This window comes from Macaca fascicularis, chromosome 2, assembly GCF_037993035.2.
Source record: "Macaca fascicularis isolate 582-1 chromosome 2, T2T-MFA8v1.1".
Classification (NCBI taxonomy): Eukaryota; Metazoa; Chordata; class Mammalia; order Primates; family Cercopithecidae; genus Macaca; species Macaca fascicularis.
In genome coordinates, this window is record NC_088376.1 from 174485795 (window position 1) to 174505104 (window position 19310).

Sequence of the window (19310 nt, forward strand, 5' to 3'; positions counted from 1 at the left end):
TAGCAGAGACAATGTTTTGCCATATTATTAAGGCTGGTCTCAAACTCTTGAGCTTATGCAATAAATCCACCCACATTAGCCTCCCAAAGTGCTGGGATTACAGGCATGAGCCACCATGCGTGGTCCACATTTTTAATTTAAGTTAGTTGTCAAAATATTTGATGCTTAATCCATCTTGGCAAAATTGATTAAATATCTCAACAAAATTCAGGTCAAAGTGTCCACCTTCCTTGCTTTTTGTATTCCTGATTCTGTATCTAGAAATGTCTTTTCTGGATCTAGTCCCGATTCTTGCCTTTGCTCAACTGTACAACCCTACATACACGTGCATATAGCGTACTTCCTCTGCAGCATTTTTTAAAGTGATAACCTCATGCAGGTGAATACCATGGTTATTTTATGTTTATATATTTTCCTCTCCTAAGTTACAGGATAACCTCTGCAAACTTTCCTACCCACGTTCCTGCAAACATGTTCCTACCCAAGTCTCATGTTGAATTGTAATTCTTAGTAGTAGAGGAGGGACCTGGTAGGAGATGACTGGATCATGGGGCTGGTTTCTAATAGTTTAGCATCATCTCCCTGGTGCTGTCGCATGACAGAGTTCCCACAAGATATGGTTGTTTAAAAGTGTGTGGCACCTTCCCCTTTGGTCTCTTTCTCTCCTGCCGCCATGTGAAGGCATGCTTGCTTCCCCTTTGCCTTCTCCCATGACTGTAAGTTTCTTGAGGACTACCCAGCCATGCTACCTCCTGTCCAGCCTAAGAAACTGTGATTCAATTAAACCCCTTTTCTTCATAAATTACTCAGTCTCAGGTAGTTCTTTATAGCAGTATGAGAACAGACTAATACACTTATTAACAAGTGGACATCAATCATTATATAAAACTATGTAGACGGTAAAATTATACTAACGGGAACCTAACAAACAAATATCTCTTCACCAGTCTTTCACAAAATATATGAACATATGATGTTCATACAACTAGTTTTAACTACCATAAAAGCATATCACTGGTAATAAAAGCCTTTTATGTATAATTGAGAATTATTCTCTTTCATTTAGACCTAGAAGTTCTAACCATAAACATAATAAAAATAAAGAATAAACTTAACTTCAGAAATGACTCAAACTTCTCACCAAATGAAATTCTGTATGTGTGTATGTGTGTTTTCTTTATATGTGTATAGGTTTTGTTTTGCTTTAATTTTCCCTTCAAAAAACAAATGAGGGATTTCTTAAAATTGATTGTTGGGCTATTTCTGGATGATTCCATTCAATTTTTTAATTAACTTTTAGTTATGGTGAGGAATGGTACTTAGAATGACAACCTTGAGATAAGTATCAATCATCAAAGCAAGATTTAACTGTGACCATTTTACTTATGAAGGTAGGAAAGTAGACTCACTCAAAAAATTTTAACATGTAATTAAAGTGACTACATGTATCACTGCATTTGTATATATAATTAGTTATTATCAATTAACTAAAAGTTAATGAAAATTAAACTTTCTCTTACCAGTTGACCAGATGATTTTTCTTGCTTATTCTCAGTTTCTTCCTTCCTCTGATCCTCCACAGCAGGATGCCTATTTTAAATGAAAATAAGGTATATTAAGAGCATCTTCTCACAAAGAACACAAATTGTAGTAGTAAAGAATCTTAAAAATTGAATTATTGTCTGAAAGTGTAACCAAAGTGCATCAAAGACTGGTAATGGTGGTAGGTGCCATATCTCTTTAGAGACTCAAGTTAAAGAAGGCAAATTGGCCATGCCCTTACTGGATGGTGGTAGAGAAAACAACAAGCCTATTATGAAAAACACTGCATCCTTAATAGATATGCAGTAGACCAAAATAATGGGAAAAAAACCTTATAGCACTGTTCCAAGGTAAAGGAAAAAAAGGTCTTAAAAAGGTTGATGTTTTGTGTGGTTATGAAGATATTACAGGTTAGGGAGAGATCTATCTTAAATAGATCATTTTATTTTTTGTTTAGGGTTCCCAAACTTACAATTGTCCAGTTTTCCAAAATATTTTTAACTGAGGAAAAGTATCATATTTAGAAACTATTAACTATTTGGGTAATAAGGGATCACTTGACAGATTTTGCTTTTAACCTTAGCTCAAAATGTGAACATACTGCAGTATTATACACTGAACTGAAAATTTTATTTGTAGTATTGCTTTTGCCTGCATACAGAACCATTGTATAGGAACCATAATAAAGGAACCATAATATAGGGTCATATATGATTTATTCTATGTTAATTCTGAACACCAGCAGAGAGAACACTGAGAAATTTATATTGACTGATTTATTCAGAACTGTACTTTATATTCTCTTATTTGACTTTACATTTATGTATTCATTTAACAGACAACCATTTATCATCTACTATATGCTAATTGATTTTGTTGGGGTAAACTGGGATGGATAAATAAAATGGTATTATCCGTTTTCAAACTTCTAGTGAAAGTTTCTACAAAAGGAGATACACACATGCAAACATTTCACAATATGATTCTCAGTGCTCTTTAAGGTGCCATGGTAAAAAGAAACCTATTAACTGTCTTTTCCTCCAAGTCCCACTTGCCCTACAAAAAATAAAGCAAAACACAAGTTATATCTTTGTGTTATCAAGGAATGAAAAATACTGCAGCAGTATTCTGAAGTCTTTCAAGGTTTGAGAAAGAGTATACAATGTTCTAAAGTGTATACTCTACCAGCAAACTCCATTTCATGATCATTCCCTCCTTAACCCAATACTTCTCAATCCCAGACGCATATTAAAATCAACTGTGAAGCTTCTGAAACATCCAGATGCCCAAAACCTACTTCATGTCTTCTAAATCAACAGTGTCATGTGGGCTGCTATATTCTCTATGGGCTCCACTACAAATTTTGATGTGTAACTCCAACTTACCCTCACCTCCTCCTCTGTACAAATAAAGCTAAAACCTCTTAGCAACATAGTCAAAATACACCCCAAGAATTTTTCTTAAGTACCTTTTCTTGCTATTTCCTCACCTCAGCCAAATGACCTTTTGTCCTTCCTTGCTTGTAAACCCATCAAAATGCTTCTCATTTTTTAAAGATCAGTTCAAATGTTACTTTGTGCAAACTCAATCACTAGTCAATAATTATTTTTTCTTCCTATAGACAGCCACAGAATCTCTAATAGTTATATAATTTGCCTAAAGATATAATTACTTTTTATATATCTTGCCACTATATTATAAGCTATCTCTAGGTACACAAATATTGTCTTAGTCTTTATTCCCTAAGCACCAAGGAATCAGTAAATGCTTTTGTAAAATAAATTAACAGGTCACACTGCTTATTATATGAGATAGTTCAAGCCTGGAGGGAGATCTCCAATATGACCTTGTTTAGTATTATATAAAGTAGAGGTGGGCTGAACTTGTCCCGCTTGGAGAAAAGAGAACGTCATTACGGAGTTGGCCCACTGAATCATTCAGTAGGGTCTTCTGCATCATGCTTAAATTACTCTTTAGAAAATGGGGATAATAAAAGCAATCACTTCATAGAGTCGTTATAAGGTTTATGAGTAAAACATAATGTAAAAGCATTAAAAACAATGCTGACATAGTAAGTCTATGTAAGCACTTGTTAAATGATACAACATTTTTGTGAGAATGACTGAACAGTAAGGTATGGCATATTTTTCAATTCTTAGCTCTTCAGTGAGAATGTAATCCCTAGTGAACTTTTGTAAAATTAGATTTCACCCAGTCTACATCACCCACTAACCAAACTTGCTGAAATGTCTTGAAGCATAAGGGTTTCCCATTCATACTAGCTCCCCAAGGTTACGTGGAAAAAACAAACATTATGTCTTTTGGAATACAACAAATGCAGCTGGTTTCTGCCAACCTATCCTTTACCTCTGGGGTCCCCAGCCCCTAGGCCACAGACAAGTACAGGTATATGGTCTGTTAAGAGCGGCTGCACAGCAAGGAGGAAGTGAGCAATGGGTAAGCATTACCACCTGAGCTCCACCTTCTGTCAGATCAGCAGCAGCATTAGATTCTCAAAGGAATGTAAACTCTATTGTGAACTGCCCATGTGAAGGATCTAAGCTGCCCACTCCTTACGAGAATCTAATGCCTGATGATCTGAAGTGGAACAGTTTCATCCCCAAACCATTCCCCGCACCCCTACCATCCGTGGAAAAACTGTTTTCCACGAAACCAGTCCCTGGTGCCAAAAACGTTGGGGACTGTTGCCTTACCTCACAAAAAATTCGTCTGGTAGAGAATCCATGCTGCACAAGGTTTCTTCACAAAAATCTTATTCCACTGCTTGCAAACTGACTTTAAATACTACCCTTTAATGCTGTAAGGAAAATAATATTTTTATGAAGGTAGGAAAGTGACACTCTTTCTGCACACTATGAAAACAGAACACGATCATTTGAAAAAAATCTGAAACTGCTATAAAAGAAAATGAATCATAGTTTCGCCACCCAAACACAATCACTACCCATCCTTTAATATGCTAATTTTTGCCAAGCATAGGTATATTTTACCAATTTGTAATCATATTAAATAAAAGATGTTCTACCCCACCTTTTTCACCACTGAAAGTTATATCAAAAGAATCTTTCATGTTGTTTTATCCTCCTAGTAAACATTTTTAATGGCTATACAATAGCTGGTTGATTGGGATGTCCTTGGCCATTTCCTTAGAGTTGGTCATTTAATTTCCCATTTTTTCTATTATAAATAGTTCCATGATAAACTCCATTATCCATAAAACTTTTCCCATATTTATTATTTCTTTACAATACATTCTCAAAAGTAAAATTAATAGATCAAAAGACACAAACATTTCATTGTTCAATGGCTTCCTAAAAGATTTATACTAATTTATTTCCCATAGAGGTAAATATGAGTTACTGCTTAACACAATCTTGACAGCGCTGTTTTGTTTTCTTTTAGTCTACAAATAACATGTAGCTACTTTTTCCCCAAGTCATGATTCTACATCTCCATAAAACAGGAGACACAGGATGTAAAGAACACTTGCACAATCTCGGGTTCCAACATCAATGGATGTTGTGGATATTTCCTGAAAGAAAAATAACACTGAGGCAATACAAATGAAAACAAAGAGACTAGAGTATCATAAGTATATATATTTATTTACATAGCTATTTATTCCAAGAACAACTCTTCTAAAACTAGTCCCATTTAATCTTCTTACTGAAAGTTCAAGCCTCTAGACTACAGTGCTTAGTGCTAGGCTGGCTTCCTTTTCTGATCCTACCCTAAGCCCAGAAAGTGTTAAATCATATGTAAAACTATTGTTATATGCTTTGGGGCAAAAAGAGAAATAGAAGAAATAGAAAAGAAAGTGGCAGCAATTGCATAAATAAAACGGACGTAGGCTGTCTTGCTGCCAAGCACAAGACTGTATGAAGTTTCTCATTTGTTGTTTCTGACCTGCTTATTTATCTCAGTAATTGGATAGCCATTTCTGTAACAGCGTATTTAATACAATTCCATAATTTAGATTGGTACAGCCTTTCTAGCTAGGCCCAATACTAAAAGGTAATTCAGCACAGGGTAATTCCCATATCAATAAAATATATTCCACAAGGTCAACTATAAATCACCTATTAAGAATTCAGATTGTGTTTACTCAAATAAACACTATTTTAATGATATCCTGCCCCTCCCCCCACCAAAAAAAAAAAAAAAAACAAAAACAATTTACCACAGACATGAAGAAGTAACTGCAGAACCTGAACCCATCTAATAAACCCTGAGGTCTGTGTATCTTTTCAGTAAGCTTAGGTAAGGGAAGGGGCAACTCAGCCTGGTATAAGGGCTAAAATAAGTCCTGTAGAGATCATCTGCAAAACAAGTATTCCTAATTATGATACCACATACCAATATTCTACATTTGACTCACACCAACTCTAAGTAACACAGAAAGTCTTAAGAGACAAGAATAATTCTGCAACAATTTGCTACTGGTATCTTAAAACACAAAATTACACATATATACACACAGACAGATTTCCTTCTAAATTTCATTTAAAAGAGCTTTCTTCTAGTATCTCTTAATTCCTTGCTCATCCCCAACAAATACACTCCATTGCTATATTACAACTCGCCTACATAGAATGAATAGTTCTCCTAGATAATTGTTATTTTATAGTTTTACTCTTATTTCAAAAATTCAGTAAGCAAAGTCACATTTTAATTTGTACTCTCTGTTCAAATACTGAAGAAAGATACAAACTACAGCTAATAACGAAGCAGAGAGGTTGGATAAACCTTGTCATTCACACTAGATCAGATCTGCTTCATCTCTTTAATAAAGCTCTATAGAAAAAGACATAACTGTGAGGATTTTAGGACTGTGATCAAACTACTTTTATGGTTTCTATAAATCTCTCTGTTATTTTAATAAAAAGTAACAACAGTTAAGGCATTATTTCATAGCTAGAGAATACAAATATACGTCTTTTCCAGACAAAACAATCCCCTCATTTCCAGAATTTATCAAAGCTCAGACTTGGAGACCTCCCCCTCTGCTAAGCTCTTCTTTGGCCAGTAGCTGTTTGCATAGATCACAGCAAAGATGAAAAGAAGGGAGGAAAATCCTCTGGTGACAAGATAGAGGCAAACCTGTTCAGTGGTCAGCTTGAAAAAGAAATGGGTGGAAAATTAATCAACAAATCAAAAAGATATTTGGATCCCAAATTAACAGTTAAGCAGGCTTTTTCAGCTTGCTCAAAATACAACCTGAGATGAATCTCTGTGATGAAAGGTTTTCCAGGAGAAAGAATCATCAATGTCATCATTTCACCAGGAGCTAAACAGGTATGTGTGGCAAACACTATCGGCAACAGCAACAGCAGTGGCACTTTACAGCCTCTGTTGCGAGAAAGGCGAACTGCCTAGCAACCAAAAGGAAGTAGCCAGCCTGAAATGTCACCACTGAGCTGCTAAAATAATCCAAAGGTTTTTACCATTCTAGAAGAGGCTGGAGAAAACCTTTTAAGTCAGGGTTAACATAAGGGAGAAAAAAAAAGGTAAATCTAGAATCTAGTTTCCCCTAGTGTATTCATTTCAATAGACTTTCCCTGTCGGTAGTAAACAAAATTTACTCTGACTTCCTGGGATTAAGAGACTGCTCTTCTTCAGGAATCTATTTAGGTCCTTGTTGGTTGATCTGAGGGCAAGCTAAAGTTCAATGTCAATTTACAGCGCACTTTTATCCGCTAATCAAGATGATCTTATCTGTAGGCTGTGTTTTACTGGTTGAAAAATAAGGTAATACCATCCATATCTTAATAAACAGTAACATGGCTTTCTTACTGTTCCTTCTACCTGAACTCTCGGCTCCTACTTTCCCTCTTACTGAAATTTTAACAATTTTTTTTAATTGTAAAGGTATTTTGTTTCCATTTTTAAAGCTGTTTATTCACGTCAAAGCAGGCACAGCTCTTATGTATAATTTTTTAAATAATCCACTTAAACATTTAACTTGTGTTACTGTAACTTTCCTAAACTGTATATAGGCACATTTTTATAAAAATCCACTCAAATGTTCATCTTGACTAAAATGTTACCAAAATACCAAGGATTCAGTCTAGGTCCCACTGCTGGCTGCCCGGAAAGCTAATCATTGAAACAACAAGTTTTGCCTAGGAAGAAGGCTTTAATTGGGTGCTACAGCTGGGGAGATGAAGCTCAATCTCAAATCTATCTCCCTGACTGACTAAAACTAGGGTTTTATATAGCAGGGAAGAAATGTAATAATTTGCAAAAAAGCAATAACTAGGGATGGGCAAGGAGGCATCTGGTGAAGTGATCTGCTAATTTTCAGTTCTTGGATACCTTTTTTGAGAGGCCTGAAGGTCCTTTCCTAAGGAAGAAACTCAAATAAACACAAGTTTCAAGCTTTAACACCAGAAGGGTCAATTTCTATGTTTATCCAAAAACAACTGTCTATGGCTCTACTGGGTTGATTTAAAAAATACCTGACCAAGATAGAGACTCTAATACAACAACAAGTTTACATTTCAAAGTGTGGGTGGATGTCCCATGAATTTCCCTCCCTTGTCAACTCTAGCACTTACAGATTATACAATGCCCGTAGAAAAAAGTGAGTGTCAGTGTGGAAAACAATAAAAATAAAGCTCACAGTTTTCTCCACGTTACTAGCTTAAAACAAAGTAATATATTTTGTCTTTTTCAGGAAAGGAATTCAGTTATTATGAACTTTTCCTATGTCCAGTAAATCAGGGTCTCAATTTTGGAACTACTGACATTCCAGGCTGGATAATCCTGTTATGGCAAGTTGTCCTATGCATTTTTAAGATGTTTCACAGCATCCCTAGCCTCTGTCCACCAGATGCCAGAGGCAGCTCCTCACCAACACACACCCACACCCACACATCCACACACCTCAACCCCATTGTGGCAATCAATGATATCTTGAGATATTGCCAAATATCCCTTGGGGCATAAAATTACTCTCCAAACGAATGAGTTAAGATTAAGAAGCTTAATTAAGTGGACATAGAGACTGATCTGAGGAAGAAAAATAAGACCATCCTGATATTACACAACATGTACAGACACAAACAAACTTATGTCTACAAGAAAGCAAAACGAAATAAAGTATCTAGATTTCCATTAATGTCAAAATTGAGAGGCTGTATAGTAGTTTAAGAGCACTGTAATCACTCTGGAAGGGTATGCTTTGACACACACTAGCTAGCTGTGTGATTTTATGTGAGATTAATAAACATTCTCTGTGCTTCAGCTTCCTTATCTAAAACATAGGGATGACAGTACCCCTTTCACAGAGTTACGAAGATTAATGCTTAAAACACATAATAGAATAGCACCTGGCGCGTAGTAAGCACTATATAAGTGTTCCTATCACCACCATTTTCATAATCAAAATAATTATCATTTAACTGTTTAAGTTTGCAGCAAAATTAATTAACTTTTCTTCTAATTCCCTACTGTGAAGGAGAAATGCTATTGTATGGAAAGGAATGTTAATGAGATTTAAGAAATGGGATAAAATATTATTTTTTAAATATATCACACATGACACAAAAGACAACATAATGTGTGCACACTGTTCAGCACCTTGCATTTTTCACACCAGCATATACACATCTACTTTAGTCTTTAAACTGTATGATATGCCAATGTATGCATGTATCATTTTACCAGACCATTGATTAAAAACTTCAGATGTCTCTAGGTTTGACTTTAAAAAAAAAATTGTTATTACAAACAATGCTGCAATACCACCACCTTGAACATGCAACTTGGTTAAAATTTTGATAGCTATTTTGAAAAGCTGGATTTCCTAACTCAACACTGAATTAAATGTACTCCAGAAGACCATGGGTCTGTTAACAAGCAGACTCTGACACTGCTAGTTCTCATTTCTGCTAAATTTTACCAAAAGAATTCCAAAAAACTCCTCAAAGTTGAGACGTAAGATGCTATGGTCACTTCAACCCTTAAAAACACTGAAGAAAACACTTTCAAAGAACGTGGCAGGACATTTTGTGATAGGAGTTCCTTGGAATCAGAATTTTAACTATTGTTGATTTGAGTATGTCTGCTAGATTAGCAGCAATAACCAGCCATTCTTGGTGGCTTTTGAAATGACTGTCTTAGTCATTGGGGCTGCTATAGTAAAGTACTATAGAAACAACAGAAATTGATTTCTCACAGTTCTGGAGGCCAGAAGTCTGAGATCGATGTGTCAGCAAAGTTGGTTCTGATAAGGGTGCTTTTCTGGGCCGCAGATTTCTAACTTCTGGTTGTATCCTCACATGGTAGAAAGAGGGTGAGAGAGCTCGCTGGTGTCCCTTTTACAATCCCACTCATGAAGGCTCTACCTTCATGACCTATTTTATCTCCCAAAGGCCGCACCTCCTAATACTATCACATTGGGGGTTAGGATTTCAACACTGAATGAGGGGGGACACAAACATTCGGTCTACTGTGCAGTTGTTATGTGGTTACAGCATTCTTTATTTGTCATATGTTAGTGAGCTGAGCTCTGTGTAGACAAAAATGGCTGAGGCCATTAGGTTAGACTCAAAGAATAACAAGTTAACAAGTTGCACCATTATTTTGTATTAGCAATTATCAGTATGAACAAAATATACTGATTACTTGGTTTTATAATTTACTGTTAATTTCTCCATTTTTGAATTTGTTTAACTTCCTGGAAAAGCTACAAAGTAAATACACCTAGACACCAGTAGCTAAAATATTATTTTTCCCCAAAGAATAAATATACGGTCTGCTTAGTCAAACTCCAAAACCGATGGATGCTGGTGGAAAAATATTTGCAAAAGTTATCAGAAACTGTAAGATATTTTCTATCCCAAAAGATCACTGTTTATATTAGCTCTTGCCACTTTGCAAAGATCATTGTTAGCAATATGTCTGCTTAAACCAGGAAATAAGAGCCTTATAATGTATACTCACCACCCCTTGTTATAAATCTGCCAACATAGGAAACATCCTTTCCTAAAGCAAAATTAACATCTTGTCTTAAGCAGGTTTTAAATTCTATTCAGATCTATTCAATTAGTTACTTTTGGACTTACACAGGTAAACCTTTAGTATATATTTATTTGTTTTGAATAGTTGGAATGTGCCTACAATGAATATACACAGGTTAGGATTTACCTGAAAAACCATCCAGATACTAAACAAACCATCAGTTTCAAATCTTTACAGTAGCACTGCTAAAAGCACACTCTTCAGAAACGTAGCTAGAAACCACAGGAAGAAGCATATGCTACCCCTAAGCACATACTCCAAAGGTGGAATATTTTCAGCAATTTAAAAATATTATGTTGTCATTACAGTTGTTAGATAATAGAGACATAACACACGTAGACATGGTAATCAACCTGGGAATGAGGAATACTTCTTTCATGTACTTGCCTCTACCACCACCAATGAAAGCTTGCCCTATTCACTTCCAGCTTGCTCCACCCATGTAAGAAAATTGGCAGCTCATTGTTATCTCAGAAAGGCATACATTTGTAACAAGGGTGTAGGTAAGAAGGCAAAGCAAGCTTTTGGTTATGAAGAGTTTCTTTTCATATGATATTAACTGAGTGTATTACCTTGGGTTGCATTGAAAATAAGCTTAATTTTCATCAGCTTCTATGTGCCACGCTCTAAGCTATGCACCCTGAATAAACATCTGATCTTTACACAACTATGGAAGATAAACATTACTGTAATAAGTTTTAAAAATTAAGAAACTGAGGCTTATAGAGTTCTCATAGTTAATAAATCAGTAAGAGCAGAAATTCATGCCCCACATTTTACCAACTGCAATTCCATTTTCTTCCATGTCCCATTACTTCTAGTGCCATATTTAATTTTATATAAGCTTAATGTATAATTATGAGCTGGACTAGATAATATGCACATATGCATACTCAGAAACAAAACTATTCACACATTCTTATTGCTCAGTAATACTGTAAAAGTTATTAATCATGCCAGCCTAATATTTCATATCATTAGTCATATTAGTTTTGCTAAGAGTTTTTCTATTCAACAAAACAATTCAGATACTATACATGGTACTGAAATAAACAATGAAATGGACAATACTTCATGCCTGGTTGAATGATCTCTCAAAGCTAAAGATTTTTAAAAATAGAATCTCCAAACTTTTTTGATCACATATCCCTAAAACAGTAAAAGATCTGAGAATATGCTGAAAATATAAAAATATCAATTCACTTATAAATTAAATGCAGGCATAACTATTATAACACAAAAAAGAATAAGATAAAAGCAAGTAAAAAAAGCTTTAATATTTGTTCCCACACCTCAATAGACAGTTTCACATATCCCCTGAAGTGTGTAAACTGTACTTTGGACACTACTGTCTTAGAAAACAGCTTCATATTTTAATTCAGGAAATAGATATCCAGCCGTTTCATAAGCCTGAGAGTATTTATTTTCTGAAAGACCAGAAATTTAAAAGTGAGATAAGCAAAGACCCATGCTCTGCACCTATCTTGAAGATAGGTCTTCAAGCAATAGTAGTTACCAGGATTACTATTCCTTAACTTAAAAGTATATTACCTTCATCTTTACTTATACTCATCTTACACTCAACACTGGATTCAGAAACAATGGATAGTACTTGCATTTAAAAAAAAAAAGGCAAGGCAACATTCTTATTCTGGGATACATGTGATTAGATTTGAGATGTGGGATAAGATATGAAAATGGGGGAATATATATCCAAAATATTCAAACCTGTACTCTGGCTTTGTGAAAAAGGTAACATTTCTGAAAAATCGGAGTTGACACTAATCATACACTTAGTTTCCTGACTCTGCATAAGGGGTAGAATCAGATTAATATTAATATTTGAACTGTTTTAGCAACATGGGGCACAAGATTATCTAAAAGACCCCATGCCTAGACCTCTGCCAATTTTCTACTACAGGATTTCTGACTTCATGCTGTGGAAACTGTGCCAATGAAACTTTTGTTCTACCAGCTGTTTATGTCTACTGAATAATCCCTCAGTTTTAGATTTGGCTTCATGTCCCCACTAGAATGTAAGCCCCATCAAGTTAGGAAAACTTTGTTTTCATTCCTTAGTGCCTAGAATAGAACCTGGCACACGTTAAGCATTCAATATTCCTTTAAAAAATGAACTCACCCACCCTTCTGCACACCTCAAGGCCTCTGAAGGCAGATGTAAACAGGGAGCCTTTGTGTAGATTTTAACAGCCTTCTTGGCCAACCTACAATTCTCCCTTAGAAGTCAAGAAGCAGCTCATATGCCACAAGTAAAAATGGTACCTGTGGACAACCATGGGGTCAAGACAGAACCTGCATCTTCTTGCAGTTAACTTCTGTCTTCTTTGCCGGTTCCTCCACATTTCCCCACCTCTAAATACTTAACTATCTTGGAGTTCAGTCCTAAAATGTCTTTTCTATCTAGACTTGGTCCTATATCTTTTAATCTCAAGGCTTTCAATTTCTATCTCCAACCCTGACCACTCCTTTAACTACCAATAATTTGATAGCCTACTTAACCTCTCCTGGATGTCTAACATTGCAACATAACCTAAATAGAAATCCAGATATCTGCCCCTCCCCACAAGAAGGCTGAAACAGAGCCACCCAGTCAAATCAGGCCTGGATCTGACAAATTGCAATCAACCACAAATCTGTGGGCAAGAAATAAATGCTCATGGTCTCAACCACTGTATTTTGAGGTGATTTGTTATTTGGCATACATCAATTAGCACTCCACCCTATCTAAAATTGTAACACCTTGTCCTGACTTTGATACTTCCTATTCCTCCTCCCTTTTTTCACTCCCTAACACTTACTACTATCATTCATGTAATTTTACTTATATACCTTATTGTCTATATCCCCCATTATAAGAAAAAAACTTGGGCAGAAATTTTTGTCTATTTGATTCACTGCTGTATCCCCAGAACATAGAAATGGACCTAGCATCAAGGGTTCATTAAATATTCAGGAGATGAATTAATAAACAATTAGCCCCGTGTTCACACCCCTGGTATAATTCCCATATTACAAGACTTAGTATGCTGCAAACTCTGCAGTTCTGTCAAAACTATAATTCAAGTCTTCAGTCTAATTCATCTACTATTACTTAAACCCTGGTTACTAGAGATTATACATTCAGGATAGAAGACAGTATGTTCTTTCTAGATTTTTCCAGAAGAAATAAAGGAGTTAGACAGCCCTACATTTGAGTTACAACATGCCGAGCATGTGTTACTTACTTCCATCAGGTGTGTTTCTGAAACTATAAATTACGGAAAATATCTATGCAAAATCTAAAGTACAGACAGTAATAAAAATTTACAGGTGGGTGTGGTGGCTCATGTCTGTAATCCCAGCACTTTGGAAGGCTGAGGCAGGATTGCTTAAGGCCCAGCAGATTGAGCCCAGCCTGGGCAACATAGCGAGACCCTGTCTCTACAAAAAATTTAAAAATTAGGCAGGTGTGGCGGTGCTTGCCTGTAGTCCCAGATACTCAGAGGCTAAAGTGGGAGGATTGCTTGAGCCCAGGAGCTGAAGGCTGCAGTAAGCTATTTTCTTTTTTTTTTTTTTTTGAGACGGAGTCTCGCTCTGTCACCCAGGCTGGAGTGCAGTGGCCGGATCTCAGCTCACCGCAAGCTCCGCCTCCCGGGTTTACGCCATTCTCCTGCCTCAGTCTCCCAAGTAGCTGGGACTACAGGTGCCCGCCACCTCGCCTGGCTAGTTTTTTTGTACTTTTTTTTAGTAGAGACGGGGTTTCACCGTGTTAGCCAGGATGGTCTCGATCTCCTGACCTCGTGATCCGCCCATCTCGGCCTCCCAAAGTGCTGAGATTACAGGCTTGAGCCACCGTGCCCGGCCGCTGCAGTAAGCTATTAATCATGCCACTACACTCCAGTCTGGGCAACCAAGTGAGATGCTGTCTCCCCTAAAACAAAAAAACAAAAAAACAAAAAACAAACAACAACAACAACAAAAATTCACGAAGAGAAATTTTATGCCAATCTTTGAAGAATGGAGAGAAATTGGATACTTAATATTTTACCCTAAAAAAATACTGTGTGTTCCCACAGTATTCTATTTATCTTAATAGTACTTACTCTGGTTTGTCTATTTCACCAACAAAGTCTAATCTCTGAAGAAGAACTGGCATTCAATAAACATTTGATGAATAAATGACTATCAGCATTTAAAAATGTATTTACCTGACTGGTTAAAATTATTATACATTTTTAAGTGAAATGGAGATGTTTACTTTACCTACTTTTTTTTAAAGTTTTTGGTCTATTAGCCTTCACCTTCTGCTGTGAAGAAAAAAAAAAACACCAAAATATAAAATACATGGCATAAAATAAATGACTTTAATGCAAAAATATAGTAAGGAATGCAGCCATAAAAAAGAACAAGATCATGTCCTTGTCAGGAAAATGCATGCATGGAACTGAAGGCCATTATCCTTAGTGAATTAATGCAAGAAAACCAAATACCGCATGTTCTCACTCATAAATGGGAGCTAAATGATAAGAACACATGGACACAAACAGGGGAACAACACACACTGGGCACTATCGGAGGGCAGAGGGTGGGAGAAGGAAGAGGATTAGGAAAAATAACTAATGGGTCTTAGGCTTAGAACCTGGGTGATGAAGTATCTGTACAACAAACTCCCATGAGACAAGTTTACCTATGTAACGAACCTGCACAAGTGCCCCAAACTTAAAAGTGTGTGTGTGTGTGTCTGTGTGTGTGTGTGTATATATATATATATAGAGAGAGAGAGAGAGAGAGGGGAAATGTACTAAGACTTCAAGTTTTAAAAACCTAGAAAAATAAGAAAGTAAATAAAAGATGAATGTATGAATGTATATGGATGAAATGAATAAAGACAACAGTAATTAGTGATTCTAAAATCAAAGAAAAATGAGAATAAAATGAAAGTGGTTCTTGAAAAGCTGAATAAAATGGCTAAACCCTTGGAAAGCCCAACTAAGAAAAAAATATAGATAACATTAGAATGAAAATGGAAATTAAAACTACTATGAGATTAAGAAAATTACTGGAATAGTGAATACAACTTTTTATCAGTAAATGTTTAATATAGAGAAACAATTATTATGCTAAAAAAAATCTCTATATCTAAAATTACAGAAAGGCAGAATAAATGATCAGATCTATAACTATATTAGAAATTCAAGGTCAGGCATGGTAGCTCACGCCTATAATTCCAGGATTTTAGGAGGCTGAGGTGGGCGGATCACTTGAGACCAGGAGTTTGAGACCAGCCTGGGCAACATGATGAAACTCCATCTCTACAAAAAATAGAAAAATTAGCCAGGCATAGTGGGGCATGCCTGTGGTCCCAGGGAGGATGAGGTGAGAGGATAAACTGAGCCCGGGGAGGTCAAGGCTGCAATGTGCTGTGATCACGCCACTGCACTCCAGCCTGGGGAAGAGAGTGAAACCATATCTAAAAAAAAAACAAAACAAGAAATTCAAATGTTTGCTAATTTTCTACCATCTACCACTAAATAGGCTATCAAGCTTAGTTATTTTACAGACCAGCTGTGTATGGCCTATAAGGATCAGATAATTTCTATGATTCTTATTATCCCATAGCATAAAAAAGATGAAGCACTTCTAATATCTTTTTCAAAGGCAACATATAACTCAAATTTGATGTGAGAATAAAGAAAAATATTACTGAAAATGCTCACTTATAAACAGGTATGTAATAAAATCCTGAATAAAATACCAGCAAATCAAAACCTGAAACATAGAAAACAGGATTGTTACTACTGTCTGCGTGACCTTAGGCAAATTACTTCCCTTTCCTCTGTCTTAGTTTTTTCATCTGTAGCATGATCATTACAGTACCTACAGCATGGGGTTGTTATAAAGATTAGATAGGTAAGTAGAAACTCCTTAAAATAGTGCTTGGCGCATGGCAAATGATCAATAAGTGTAAACTATTATTACCCCAAGAACAAAAAGGCAACATAATCCACTGTTATAATTTTAAAGTGAGAAATAAAATATATAAATGTGAAAACTAGGTAATTTTTGGCAGACATTTTTTAGAATGAAACAGATATAAAAACCAATCTCTTAAACATGAGAAAAGCCACAAATTATACTAAGTGTTAAAACACTGTTCATTCTCATTAAATTAAGTAATATAACAAAAATGTTCAAAGTTAACATGATTTTCCGTATTTTGGAGCTTACACTAATGCAATAATGTAAGACAGCAAATACTGGAAGAGGTGAGGTAATTATTTGCAGATGATATATAGGTAGAAAGTCTAAGTAAACCAATCTCTATTAGGATAAACGTAGTGAGAAATAAACATAGTAAGAATCGAACAAGACAGTATGACAAACTATATAACATTTCATTGAATATAAAATATACCCTGAATACTTTTCTTTGTTACTGTTGCCCACATTGCCCAGGCTGGAGTGCAGTGGGGCAAACATGGTTCACTGTAGCCTTGACTTCCCAGGTTCAGGCGTTCCTCAAACAATTGCCTCCTGAGTAGCTGGGACTACAGGAATGCAACACCCATACCCAGTTAATTTTTTGTTATTTTTAGTAGAGATGGGGTTTCACCATATTGCCCAAGCTGGTCTTGAACTCCTGGGCTCAAGATATCCTCCTGCCTCACCCTCCCAAAGAGCTGGGATTAAAGGCATGAGCCACCACGTGTGGCATACCCTTAATACTATCTATTAACTAACTCAGCGGTATCTGTATCTTCTCATTCATCCTACCTAAAAACTTAGTATCTGCTAGACTCATCCCTCTCTTCACTCCTCACATCCAGTATCAGTCACCAAATCCTACCTATTTTACCTCATACATATTTCTCAAATTTGTCACCTCTTTTCTATCTCCACCTCAATTATCCTGGTTATCCTTTAGAAAGCTCCAGAAAATTAGTGTCCCTCTTTCCAGTCTTATCCCCAAAATCATATTTCATTTAGCTGCCAGAGTAATCAACCTAAAAACAAACCTGACTAGACAAGGTGCCAGTTTAAAATCAGAGATTGCCATGGACTACAGGATGGAGTCCAAGTTTAAGGATACTAAGGCCTTTGGTCATCGGGACCTAGACTCATCTGTTTTTTTTGTTTTGTTTTGTTTGACAGGATCTCACTCTGCCACCCAGGCTACAGTGCAGTGGCACAATCACAGCTCACTGCAGCCTCAAGTGATCCCCCAACCTCAGCCTCCAGAGTAGCCAGGACTACAATTGAGCACAACCATGCCCAGCTAATTTTTTCATTTTTTGTAGAGATGGGGTTTCACTATGTTGCCTAGGCTAGTCTCCAATTCCTGGGCTCAAGGTCTTTCTGCCTCAACCTCCCAAAAAGCTGGAAATTAAAGGCATGAGGCACTGCTCCTGGCCTCCTCTTCCTTTTCTTCCCTTTTTGAGGCCTAAAAGTATGGATCAGTGTTTTTCAAATTAGGATATGCAAGTATCTCTGATTAAAAATGTCAAGACTTATCACAGCTAGAAACGGTACATCTTACTAAACTTACAACATCAATTTTGGTGAAGATTTTTTGAGAAAGACATTTGATATTAAATACAGAAGAGAATGCAAAATTTGTATGACTGCTTAAGTCAAAATCCAACAAAGATGGCACTGATAGCAGGCAACTTTGAGCATTACACTGGGGTTCTGAATGGGGATGGTGCTGACACTCTTGTCAGTACAGATGAAAAGTCTAACACTATCAAACTCTGATCATTTGCCAATGAGCCACTGACTGTAACACTGAGAACTTAATTATGCCAGATGACAGCTGACACTTAATATTAATTCATTTTTTAACCATCTCCAAGACTGTATAGGACCTCATCTCTACTCCTCTCCTCCTCGTTCTTTCTACACTAGCCACATGGCATCCTTGTTGTTCCTGGCACACAGTGACCCACTCTAGGTTCTTCCTCTGCCATTTCCTGTCTAAAAACGTTTTCCCATAGAATACGGCTCCCTTTCTCAACTCCTTGAAGCACTTCCCCAGATGTTGCTTTCTTAATAAGGTCTATCCTGACCTCCCCATTTCCCTTATCAATTACCAACATTATTCTAGAGTAATAACGTCTATTTTCCTCTTTATATCATTTTCCTTATTTATTGTGCTTATTATTTGGTTCCCTACCAGAATGTAAGTTGCATGCCAGTAGTATTTTTGTCTTATTCACTGAATCTATTGTGTCTAGAAAAGTGCTTAGCACATTGTAGATTCTCAATGAATGCACAGTCCTACGAAACAGGTATTTCTCTTGGCCAGATTTTACCTAAAGAAGATTCTGAAGCAGTGAGAGCTTGCCTACAGTCACAGCGTCAAAGGCGGAGCTAGAATCTGTAAGCAACCTGGCTCTCTACTCTTCACCATTGCTGCATGTTACTGCGTGGTGCCTCTCATTTATGTGGTGAATTTCAAAAATACTTTTTTCTATGTTTCCCTTACTAAACAGTTCCCTCGCAGCAGGGGGATACTATCTTCATCTCTGTGCCCTGACTGGCAGTTTCTAACCCATGTTACACGCTCTATAATTGTCTACGGAATGAATGAAAGCATGAATGAACACATAAGCTGCCCAAAGATTTTTACATGAAAGTCCCAACTGGTTAAATCATTTTTACCTTTCAGATTTCGTTTTAAACTTTTTTTATAAAAAACAAAACTAAAACACCAAACCTGTCTT

General features: G+C 36.4%; 1 protein-coding gene across 20 annotated transcripts in view; it reads right to left on the bottom strand.

Moving 5' to 3' along the window:
- The window catches only part of DZIP3 (DAZ interacting zinc finger protein 3), a 97935-nt gene that overhangs the window by 77703 nt on the left and 922 nt on the right, over positions 1-19310 (bottom strand). For 18 of the 20 annotated variants that reach the window (XR_012431716.1, XR_012431719.1, XR_012431718.1 and 15 more), the window contains exons 2-3: positions 4257-4360; positions 1521-1590 (exon numbers count right to left, since the gene is read on the bottom strand). Coding sequence is in view for 13 of the 20 variants with exons in the window: in XM_074033514.1 (XP_073889615.1) it covers positions 1521-1590; positions 4257-4288 (102 nt within the window). In the remaining 7 variants the exon portion in view is untranslated. Of the gene's footprint in view, positions 1-1520; positions 1591-4256; positions 4361-6780; positions 6863-19310 lie in introns of those variants that run through there. The other 2 variants (XM_074033513.1, XM_065539222.2) reach the window with 1 other exon arrangement.